Genomic DNA, 12310 nt, shown 5'->3' with positions numbered 1-12310 from the left:
CTGGTTATCGTTATCGTCGGCTTTGTAACATGCGAGACGATTGTCCCAGACCTAGTTGTATAAAAGTTAAAGATATATTTGTTTAATTTTTAAATTATTTATAATAAGTAGGCAAACGTGTCAGTGGGTATGGATGGTACTGTTCCCTTGTGTCTGTAGTTACACTGGCATACTTACCCTTCAAAGTTGAACAGAACAATGCTAAGTATTATACGAGTACCAGCACTGGTAAATATTGCTGTTTGGAGGTAGAATATATGAATAGTTGGTGGTACCTCAATAAATGGACTCGTACAAGTAAATTCAGTTCTTTAGGTAATCAATATGTGCTTTGGAGATGAATTTAATTAAGTGGCTATTATTTGTTTAAGTGGGCTATATTGTCGATGAAAACATTGAATAATAATGGTCCAAGGTTAGATCCCGTGGCACCCCAGAATCATTTACAAATTCGGTTTGGAATTAAGTACTGACCTTTATCTGCAATCTGTAATATAAATAAGAACTATACAAATTGGAGTCCAGCGTGCTGAATAAAATGAGTCGTTCTGTAAGAATAAAGTGAATGACTGTATCAAACGCCTTCGAGAAATTAATGTTAATTGTTGTTAAATTAATGTTAATCTACCTGTTTCACCTCGAACGCTGATACTAATTACATTTGATACTTATGATATACGTATGTACGTTTTGTATTGTTTGATCAATTCGACATAAAGCCGTGTTCACTGTTGCTAAATTATATTATTCTGAACTTAATACTATTGTAACTAACGTTTGTACAACGATATTTAAAAAAAATAATGTTAAGTGTTTTAGTTTACACTCGAACTATACATGACGCTTGAAATTAGTTACATTTGTAATTGTGTGCATTTTTTTTTATCTTACTACTAGCTGTATATGTTAGGGACTGCGTCAATTAAACTACAAGTCTTGTTACTCACAGATTTAATAGAAGCGTTGCACCGGCGAAAAAACAGCCACACGCACACACGTAAACGCTTAACTAAACTACATAACACAACGATAAATCCTTCAGATTATGCGTGAAGCAGCCTGCGACATGTTCCCAGACTTCGATGCTCACAACCACATAGAAGGCACGAGCCCCAAGGAATGGGTTATGGAGAGACACCTGTACCACGCGATGGCGTTTTTATCAAGAGCGTATCAATTTCAGTGGAGTCGGTAAGTAGGAGTTGAAATGAGTGATTGATTGTATGTTTGCAAGGATTATTCAAGGAATATTTGTCAGTACTACATTTATTTCTACGTATGATTTATTAAAAAGATAGATAAAAATATTATTTTTGTAATTTAGATTTAGGTTCTATCTAAAAGAAGATTCGTAAACGCAAAATTTTTTTTTAGCATTAGCAGCCTGTAAATTTTTTGCCACTGCTGGGCTAAAGGCCTCCTCTCCCTTTGAGAAGGTTTGGAGCATATTCCACCACGCTGCTCCAATGCGGGTTAGCGGAATACACATGTGGCAGAATTTCGTTGAAATTAGACACATGCAGGTTTCGTCACGATTTTTTCCTTCACCGCCGAGCACGAGATGAATTATAAACACAAATTAAGCACATGAAAATTCAGTGGTGCCTGCCTGGGTTTGAACCCGAAATCATCGGTTAAGATGCACGTGTTCTAGCCACTGGGCCATCTCGGTTCTCGGCTCAACGCAAAGTTTAGTCAAGGAATATTTTTTGTAAATTTACTCTTGACCTGTTTATCACATATGATTCAAGCTTTTGGTTAATATTGGCATTCGGACGAGCAAATGGGCCACCTGATTGTAAGTCACCATTAGTCATAAACTGACAAAGTTCGAAATATTAAAACTCAAACTCAAATTCCTTTATTCAATATAGAAGTATTACACTTTCTTATTGATTGTCAAGTTAAACACTACCACCATTTATAATACATACATAAAAAAAAATATCAAAATATACAGTCGTTTCGAGATATAGATTATAGACGTAAAAGGAAAGGCTCTACTAACGCTCTCTAACAATCTCTAAAAATGTAGGGCGGTATGCCATTCGGGCGTACAGATTTTTTCGGCTTCATTTATTTTAGAGCGTGCCTTACTTCGTCCAACGTCAGTCGGTCTAAGTGTATTCGTGCCGCTCCATTCTCACGCCCCGCAGCTTCTACCGCCAAGTTTACATTAAGCTCAGCTCAGATGTTATATACCGAATGGAAGTAGCTAGTAAATTCTATAGCGTTTTGTTGTGAAGTTAACGATACTCCATTCTGTATAATTGTATAAGATGTTATGTCCCTTGTGCCTGTAGTTCTGGCTTCTAATCATTAGCTCTTTTAACCTGAACAGACTCCTTGACAGACTATGTTGAAGATAATAGTGAAAATATATATGATAAATGTTTCGGGTGATCGATTCAAACTCGTGCACGTAGTCGATAAGGTTATATCATCCGCAAAGGTCGGCCATCTTCAATAAAATTGGAAATTCATCAATCAAACATGGACATAGAACATTCAGAGTATAGCGATTCAATCATAATTTTTTAGCCATCAGTATATCTTATCACATATATACAATGTATATATTTTTATAGCGTCTCCAGTCTCCGTTATCGGAAATTTGATCTCGATTTATGAATTTAATAAAATCTGTATTTAAAATGATTCGATGCTCGTGGAATGTATGTTTGTTTAAGTTTTATCTATTTTCAGATGGAACATCGCATCCGGCAGTCGTAATATAATATTACAATTAAGGGAATCGGTTGATACGAAACGTGAGGCAAGGGAAATTCAATCTTATTTATACGCTAATAGATGTGATAGCCCTCTGGATACCACGCCCTCTTTATATACTCTACCGACAACCAGCAGTACTCAGTATTGTTGTGTTCCGTTTGAAGGGTGAATGCGCCGGTGTAACTACAGACACTATGGACATAACATCTCAGTTCCCAAAGTTGGTGGCGCATTGATGTTGTAAGGAATGGTTAATATTTCTTACAGCGATATTGTCTATGGGCGGTGGTGACCACTTACCATCAAGTGGCCCATATGCTCGTCCGCCAACCTATACCATAAAAAAATTTTAATAAACACTTTAACAGTTTTAAGTATAAATTCTCAATCAATAAATACTCTCTTTTTTGTTTTTGAAATCAAAGCCCGACTTATGACTTATGTTACGTAGAAAACGTAACGTATTATCAATATTAAACGTAAAATTTTATCAATATTTATCATTATCTCAGATAAAATACACGGTTCAAAAGACATTATCAGTGAGCCAAACATGACGAAAAATAAATATATAAGAACAAAAGAGTAGGTTCTATCTTACACGAGCTGACTGGCCCCGCCATCGCATCGATACCCTCCACAATAATTATTTTTGTTACGGAAGACTTAGACGATTTAAATTATAAAATGTACAGCCTCAATATGTCCTAAATAATTTTTTTTTTAAACTCTTTATTGTATACCAGTTAACGCTTATTTACCAGTAAACACATAATTTTGTCACGTGGTCTTGCACAAAGCACTACCATTAGGTAACCAAGTAGAACTACGTAAAACTACTTAAATAGTAAATAAAAAAGTAAAACCTTTAGTTCTGCACCTGAACTCTTCCACGTCGTATTGCTATTCGGTTATGTGAGTGAGGTAAAATAATCTTTCGTGCATTTTTTTATCTCAGTACATAGTTTTTATGGTTTTTTTTTTTATTACAACAGTAGGCGATAAACAAATGACGTCGTAAGATATACCATTCTTTATATCGCCAATGCCGACCTTGACATCTAAGAAGTTAAGTCCCTTTAGTTTAGTAGGATATATGACGACTGGATGGTATTCACCCAGATGGATTTGCTTCCCTTCCCACCAAGAAAACTGTCTTTACCCCAGCTCGTCCATTGTTCACAACCTTCAAACCAAGCACGCCATTGAGAACTAAGACTAGATAACTTAAATAAATTCTATGATTACAGGCTAAATTTCAACTTTTGCACGTAACACCGCAGCGCGCGACGATACTCAAATGCATAGAGCTATCACAAGAATTTGATACAGAACCCGCCGTTGGTTTGCAGGCAAGTAAAGCATCAATGAAAAATCACGAATTAACTGCAATTATATTGTTCTTTTGTTTATTTAAATATACCTAAATTCTATTTCAAACGAAGTAGGAATAAAAATAAACAAACCTTAAATTTAGGTATCCCATGTGATTTGATAATAGCTGAGCTATATTCTGCACTACTAACAATGTACGATCTAATATATCTTTGTTTATATTTTTTAGATTTTTATTTAAAAAGAGCAACTATGGGAGTTTCTTCTCGATCGAAGTTGCTTTCCGAAACGGTGGTAGTATCTAAATATCGATGATTCAAAAACTCTTCATTGTGAAGTTTACTTGAATAAAATTGTTTTGATTTGATAATAAAACATTATTCCACTAAACTACTTATATCTACTTTAATTTTACTTCCAATGTTCCAATAACAGTTTCGTCGGCGTTAAAAACGCAATTTTTTCGCAAATCCATTCATAAATATTAAAGATCGAGCTCTCGACCAATGATATCATCTCAAATGTTGTTCATTTAATCTTGTGCTTGAAATAGAGTATAAACGTATAGTTCCGCAAATACTAAACTTATCGAAATCTCTGTACGCAACTCGTCAGGACAAATAAAACTCGAGATTGGAATCTTAGACAATAATATCTATATTTTTTCGAAGTATAATGTGTCTTCAAACTATCTAGACGTATTGGTTGAATATTTCAAATCAAATTGAATCGTCGATATTGAAACACTACCACCGTTTCGGAAAGCAGCCTCCAGCGAGAAGAAACGGCAAGAAACTCGCATAGTTGCTCTTTTCAAATAAACAGATTTACAATGCTGTTTTTTTTACAATATTTAGTGTCCTGTGATGGAACCCGAGGCTAAAACAAGGCGTTTTTTTCCAAAAAAGTACTTAATTAATTTAAATGACTAAAAATTTGAGGAACATTCTAGATATTTTCTTAGTGGATCGTTCATATATGTAAAGACGATCTCTTGATCGCTGTTTAAGCGTATAATTATATATATGTTTCCAGTTCTACCCAGACCTGTTCACTCTGAACATGTCCTACGGTTCCGTTGACGCGAGACGGGCGACATTCAACATGAAGTACAGGCTGGTAGAAACGGTTTTCGATTTGTTACAAGAATTGAAACTGTGCAGTTATTCATAAAATAAATAACGATTTTAATCAGTGTAACTGTTATTTTATTGGTCATATAAATATTGTTTTTCGATAACTCAAAAAAGGGGTGTAATGTTTTAACGTTTCAAGTTTCTTTATTCTATAATGAGTTTTATAAGCCCCAACAGTTTCGCTTGGTTTTAAATTGATTACTTCATCCATTCAGTGATTGTATTTAAATTTTTAAAGTTTTTAATCGTGTTATGATTGAATTGGATCTCTGATTTTGATGGGTCAGTGTAACCATATCTAAAAATGTTATTTAAATTATATATAAATAAATTAACGAGGAAAAACAAATCAATAAGGAAAAACTTTATATGGTTAATGGTATTTTTTTTGACATGTTGTCAGTTATCTGTTGAGTATCAATTATTAACTGTTAAATAAAAAAACGAGACCAAATTTAAACGTTTATTTACCACAATATCACGTTTCTATTAAATATTAATATATCCAGACAATATTTTCGATAAATCTCAATTTCCAATAAAAAAAAAACTAACAAAAATATATTAATTTTGAGCAAATTTAAAAGATGAAAAACAAAATAACGGAAGATAATCTTTTAAATACTTAATTTCTGTACAGTATGCAATAACGCACTATATAATGCATTTCAATGGCAAGAGGAGGAAAGATTAACAAACCTTGGATTTACATATTTCATGCGATTTGCTATATCTTTATTTATAATACAATACTATTACACTTAACTACTTATATGCACTTCGAATGTACAACAAAATCACTACCATTCAAAACGTATTTTTTTTTCGATTCCTTTATGGACACAATCATATGAAAATTCCAGGTCAACAATGTTTATTTATCGTTACTACTCTCCTGCCATTGAAATAGACTAAAAACACAATAAAATAAAATGCTTTACCATTTCTTCATCGATCGCACGTTACTGCACAAAACACTTGACAATAATTCTTAGCAAACATGCACGATCTTACAATAACAAAAAATGTTACATGTACATGTTTTAACATTTATTTCTTATACACAACATCTACTAGAACACACTACACTGTGCTGTTAGAAAAACTCACATTTTTTAAAAATATTTCGATACCAAAATTCTGTATTTTGTAAGATTTAATAACTACCGGTGTGTTAAAATAATTCTATATAGTTTCCGTTTATTTAGGAAGTTTATTCAAATCCAAACTTTAATTCTTAATTTGAAACCACAAAGGCGAAGGAATTAATATGGTCAACCGTTTGAATCAAGTAAAACCTATTTTGGTGGGATTTGTTCAACCAATCCAGTTCTGCATTTGTGCAGAAGTCTGTAAGTTGGTAATACACCAGTGCCTCAAAAAACCTGCACCTGAACTCTTTGCGGTCGCATCTACCTGTTCTCCATGCGATATCCTGCAGTTGCAAGTCTCTGTTGGAAAAATTAAATGATTGGGTCATATTTTAATGAACACTGGCCCATTCTAGTCCAGAAGAAATTGTAATTTTTATATAAATGAAATACTTTGTCAGGTATATATTTGTATAATTTATTGTACCCCCTTTTATTAGTTACCTTTTTACTACCCTCTTATATTATAAATGCAATGTGCTTCTTATTTTGTGGTTCTGTTAGTGAAGGAGATCGATATTTGAATAAATAAAGTTATCATCTCGAAAGAAATCTAGTGTGATATTGTTTGTTTTTGGGTAAAATAGTTTCAAGGTTGAGTGAGCCAGTGTAATAACAGCCACCATTGTATTAGTCGTGGTTTATATTCCCTACAATGCTTGTCTATGGGAATGAAATGATCGCCTCCAGGCTGTTTCAAAAAATTTAAATATAATTATTATTGTATATTATTATTGATATATAATATCCCGCTAAGTTTCTTTCGCCGGTTCTTCTCAGGTCCGAGTTGTTAAATTCCGAACCGGTGGTAGATTTATTGACTAGAAATAAGCAAGTGTAAATACTTCTATATTGAATAAAGATTTTTGACTTTGACTTTGACTATGGTCGAAGGACTTAATATCAGTTGGTCCATTAGGACATCTAAATTATCGAAATATCTTTATTAAATGTGAATTTCCCTGAACATACAACCACTACGATATATTTTCTATATATTAAGTAACATCTTATGTAAATGGCGTAAAGGCGTGTCGTTGGTGTTAACATTTTTCGAAATTTGAAAGTCATATCAAAATTTACGTCAACGATTGACTTACCCTTGTTTATTATGTATAAAGCATCGTTTGACGATGTGTTTAGATCTATTCGTATTTTTTTAATGGCATCGGTAGGTGGACGTGCTAATGGCAATCTCATGGTAAGTGGTCACCACTGCCCATAGACAGAAATTTTAACAATTTCTTACATAACCAATTCCACCAACCTTGGTAACTGAGATTATGTCTCTTGTTCCTGTGGTTACACTCACTCAGCTTTAACCAGAAACACAGCAATAGTATTGCTGCTTGGTGGTCAAGTATGATGAGTGTGGATACTTTTACAAAGCTGTACCACCAATTGCTATCGACGTGCATTAGTGAGTAGTGTCAATCGTGCTTAAAATGTCTTAGTGTGCGTGAGACGAACAGTAGAGATAGCAAAATAATACAAATTCGATTTTTTTAACGAACGCTGATTTTTAATAATGTGGAGACGCACTTGTGAGTGAATAGGTCTCATGATATAAACATTTGTATATAAGTGTATTTCTTGCTTGCGTTGGGCTATGAACGTTTGTGGCTTCTTATTGTGTGTACAAGTGTGTGTGTAATGTGTGTATTTGTGTGTGTGTATTTGCAAAATTAAGATGACGGTTACGTCCAATTGAAACTACAAATATTGACGCAATTTTTGATATGACGTTGCAATGCTACAAATCCTGATCCGAAATATAAAAATAATTTGTGAATAAAACTAAAATTATTAATGGAACAATTCTGTGACCTGGTGCTGAAAGGACCAATATCGATAACCCTTACTTTTCGTATTACAGAATCGACACAATGAACAGATTTCGATTGTTTTATATGACTTATGCCACCTGATGGTAAATGGTCACCATCGCCTATAGAAAATGGCGCCGTAAAAAATAATAATCCTTTAAACACCTGGGAACCAAGATTTTATGTCCCTTGTGCCTTTACAAACTCAAAAATATACTTCCATTTTAGCGCCAGACCACAGATATGTTAGTGACGTGTAGTTATCTAAAATGTTATAAAGCCTTATTTTGAATATAATTCGTAAACGTACATTGTTGTGACGTCACAATTCTCCTTTGTTTAGCAATTTTCTATTGAAATTAGAACTAATTACTACTTTTCAACGGTCGTATCTGTTTCAATTTAGTTAATTGACCGTCAAATTTAATGTCAACATCACAGTCGCTCAACGGATGTGAAATAGAGGATGAACTGTCTTCTTTTCTATTGTTTTCAGGAGACAATGGTGTTACGAAACCACTGTCATTCAATTTTGAATCTTGTCCTTTTGAGTTAGCGTTCAAATTGAGCGACATACTTTTTTTACTCTGGAATATACTCAATTCGTCTGAATATGATTTGGGCGACAGTTTCTTGGATAACTTTTCGTCTAACTTTTTCAAATTCTCATCAAAATCGTGCTTCAATTGCTGCTCGAAGAATCGCTCCTGTCGTATTTGTTCGTGCGTGTTCGCGAAAAATCCCGATGTTTTCCGTCCCAAGTCACGTATGTTATCGTTTGCTAAGTTCTCTATGCGTAAACTGTCTCTCCTTCTCACGTCTTCCTTCTTCTCTTCTAGAACTTTTAACGGGAAATGCTTATTCGATATTAAACCAGAATGCACTGACTGAGACTTCTTCATCATGAAATGTTTCCTGTCCTCGATATTCTTCTCTTTATTGACAGCATTCAAAACTTCCTCCTTAGTCGTTTTGGAGAATAAATTCGGCGTACTCATCCCTTGCTTGTAGTTCTTCTTGAATTCATCTTCATCGTCATTCGAAGTGAATTTCGTGATGATCTTTGAGCCGAATGAGATTTTCTTGCTGTAATTTTGGACGATTTTCTTGATTTCGTGCGGCAAGTCTTGTCTATGGTGCGCGGATATATATCGGCTTAGGAAAGTTAGATGCTGTTCCATGATTTTGTTTTGCGATTCTAGACGAGTTTGGGTCTTTTGATAGTTTTCGATCGCGTCCATTGCCGACTGGAGACACAAGACACAACAAATTATGGTCATTATAATAATTGCTATTTTTATAAATTACTATTTTATGACTGAAAAACTTGTGCCTTCATTAAGCATGATAGACAAAAATATAAAAATGAGAATAGTCATGGCACACTCGCAAGAGCCGAGATGGCCCATTGGTTATAACGCGTGCATCTTAACCGATGATTGCGGATTCGAACCCAGGCAAGCACCGCTGAATTGTCATGTGCTTAATTAGTGTTTATAATTCATCTCGTGCTCGACGGTAAGGAAAACACCGTCAGGAAACCTGCATGTGCCTAATCTCAACGAAATTCTGCCACATGTGTATCCACCAAGACGCATTGGAGCAGCGTGGTGGAATGTGCTCCAAACCTTCTCAAAGGGAGAGGAGGCCTATCTGATAAAAGTCTACCACAATTGAATCATACTCACATCGGAGTAGCATAGAATCTTTGTTCCGCAATGGGACAGTTTAAGTCTCTAAAGTTACTCACATCGAGTTCGGAGCTCATTCGACTAGTGTCCTCTTGTAGCTGCCGGTTATGTTCCGTGAGTGCCGCCAGGCGAGGCATTTCCTCTCTCAGCACGCTGTACTCCACCGCATATTCAGTTAACTGACGACTGATGTCTAACTTTGAAACCTAGAACGAATCATTACGATGGTTGATTTATGGAATTACTCTATGATCATTTCCAATTGCAAGAATAGGAGTAGTTTAATAAACAAATTTGACCTTGAGTTGACATGACGTCACTGGTCGATTTATAAAATTATCGATGCTTTTCATAATGGAATATTGGAAAGACGGGTTGAGCTACATGAACAAGAATGCTATTATTGTTACTATTTAAATACGACAAAATAAGTGACTGGTGTGAGACTTTAGTGTGAAACTTCAGTGTGAGACTCGAGCGTGAGACTTTAGTGTGAAACTACAGTGTGAGATTTGAGCGTGAGACTTTAGCGTGAATATTCCGTGTGAAACTTGAGCGTGAGACATGAGTGTGAGACTTGAGTGTGAGACTTGAGTGTGTGGCGAGAGAGCGGGCAGTGCGGGGCGGCGCTCACCGTGGCCATGACTCTCTGCACGAGCGCAGGGTCGAGGTCGGGCAGCTTGTGCTTGAGGTACTCGGCCGCCTCCTCGCAGCTCTCGCACAGCAGCAGCCCGTCGCGGTGCGCCGCCAGCAGCGCCAGCGACACCGCGAACACCACGTCGAACGACTCCAGGAAGATCAGGTCTGTCGGGGAGATTCGATTCATTTTTAAATGATTTCATACTATAAACAGGAATAAAAAAAGTAAACTAATAAAATACTTATTTCTGAAGATTGAACTTGTTAATAACAAGAACAAGGGCAAATTATATTAACATCGATATCGTTAAACGTATCACCATGTTAAAATGAATTTTTGTATGGCAGTAATGGTGTAACAAACTTCGAAAGACCACATATAAAGTATACTACTCATACTAGTCATATATTGTTTGAGATACAAAATCTTAATATGTTTAGTCGTAAAATATAGTATTAATCAAATATATTTAATATTACCAAAGACCCTGACGACGAAGCCGAGTGGAAACTGACTGGTGAAAAGTGTCAGCATCCAGGGTGCTGCGTAAAGAGCCGGTGATATGTCGAGAGACTCTAGCTTCGCATGTAGTTCCGGTTCATGGTCGCGAAGGAGACGAGAGAGTTGATACAGCTGAAAAGATAAAGAGATTTTATAAATCATAAGTCCGGCTCGAAGGACCAATTTTTGGATAAATTTTATTCTTATATTTTATTATCTATATTTATGTTTTATATATATTATATATATGTATCTATATAAATTTATATTATTATCATCAAGGGATATTAAGCTTTAATAACCTAGCAACTTGGCGCAAGCCCGTCTGGTTAAGGACCACCCACTCATCATATATTCTACATGGCACAAGGGATATAACATCTTAGTTCCCAAGGTTAGTGAAGCATTGGAGATTTAAGGCTTAACAAAACAGTGTTTTATTAAATACACAACACTTATACTTACTTGGACTTGTAACGCGCTCATATCCGGTAGATACTGCTTCCTAATACCTCGACGGAACATCAGATGTCTCAACAGTGTGAATGCTTCGGCTTCATCCATCTAGAAAACCCCAAAATTCATTGTTATTGAAGTGATTAAAGTACTACTTTTATTGTTTTTACTTTTACATAATCATGACATACGTTTAATAATAATTCATGAATTTTACTTTCATACAAAATTCAAAATGGTGGCTCTAAATATTAGCAACTCTGCGCGGAAGCAAGCGGGCGAGACGTGACATACTCACTACTTACTACTTAATACAATCAGGATATTCTGTAACAAGAAACTCGATACTCGTCGCAGAACACGAGCGCGTCTGACATGGTAAGGTGATGCGACATTGACCATAATAAGAGGCCATTAATTTACTATGTAAGGCGATTTAGGGGGGCTCGACCATGTCTTAAGTTTTCTTACAAGGGATGGGAAGGAGTCTCGATAGTTCTTACGTAAGATAAAAAAAATGCGCAACGTTAGAATTATTTAACAAAGGTTCGATTTTCATGGTTCGCTCGGATGCGCAACAGGCGGGCCAAAAAATAAAGATTATTAGTACCTTTGAAATTACAAATAAATATTTCAAAAAATTGATTCTTTGAAATATAAACTTTCAAATAAACCAAACGTGTATTCATTTTTTCCTTTAGATTCTTAGGTAATAAATATTAAACAGGGGGTAGGGGCTCGGCCTATCTTATTTTTTCTTGTAAAAGGGGGGGAAGGGCTCAAAAACAAGCGAAAATAGTCTTACGTAATAAATGAATGGCCCCTAATTATAAAATGTATA

At 35.2% G+C, this 12310-nt stretch overlaps 2 protein-coding genes across 5 annotated transcripts in view; one reads left to right on the top strand and one right to left on the bottom strand.

The window, feature by feature from the left end:
- Nucleotides 1–5241, top strand: part of LOC125075051 (dynein axonemal intermediate chain 7-like) — a 32413-nt gene extending 27172 nt beyond the window's left edge. The window contains exons 19-22 of the mRNA XM_047686609.1: nt 1043–1191; nt 2707–2776; nt 3984–4085; nt 5104–5241. Coding sequence (XP_047542565.1) covers nt 1043–1191; nt 2707–2776; nt 3984–4085; nt 5104–5241 — 459 coding nt within the window. The remainder of the gene's footprint in view (nt 1–1042; nt 1192–2706; nt 2777–3983; nt 4086–5103) is intronic.
- Nucleotides 5242–5781: 540 nt separating this feature from the next.
- Nucleotides 5782–12310, bottom strand: part of LOC125075049 (TBC1 domain family member 1) — a 55319-nt gene continuing 48790 nt past the window's right edge. For all 4 annotated transcript variants that reach the window (XM_047686604.1, XM_047686605.1, XM_047686607.1 and 1 more), the window contains 5 exons: nt 11479–11577; nt 10992–11145; nt 10507–10676; nt 9932–10078; nt 5782–9428 (listed from right to left, as the gene is read on the bottom strand). In XM_047686604.1, the coding sequence (XP_047542560.1) occupies nt 8547–9428; nt 9932–10078; nt 10507–10676; nt 10992–11145; nt 11479–11577 (1452 nt within the window). In that variant the 3' untranslated portion in view covers nt 5782–8546. The remainder of the gene's footprint in view (nt 9429–9931; nt 10079–10506; nt 10677–10991; nt 11146–11478; nt 11578–12310) is intronic.

The sequence above is a fragment of the Vanessa atalanta genome, chromosome 29, assembly GCF_905147765.1.
Source record: "Vanessa atalanta chromosome 29, ilVanAtal1.2, whole genome shotgun sequence".
Classification (NCBI taxonomy): Eukaryota; Metazoa; Arthropoda; class Insecta; order Lepidoptera; family Nymphalidae; genus Vanessa; species Vanessa atalanta.
The sequence above is the reverse complement of the archived record's forward strand: the minus strand, read 5'-3'. Positions and strand labels throughout refer to the sequence as shown.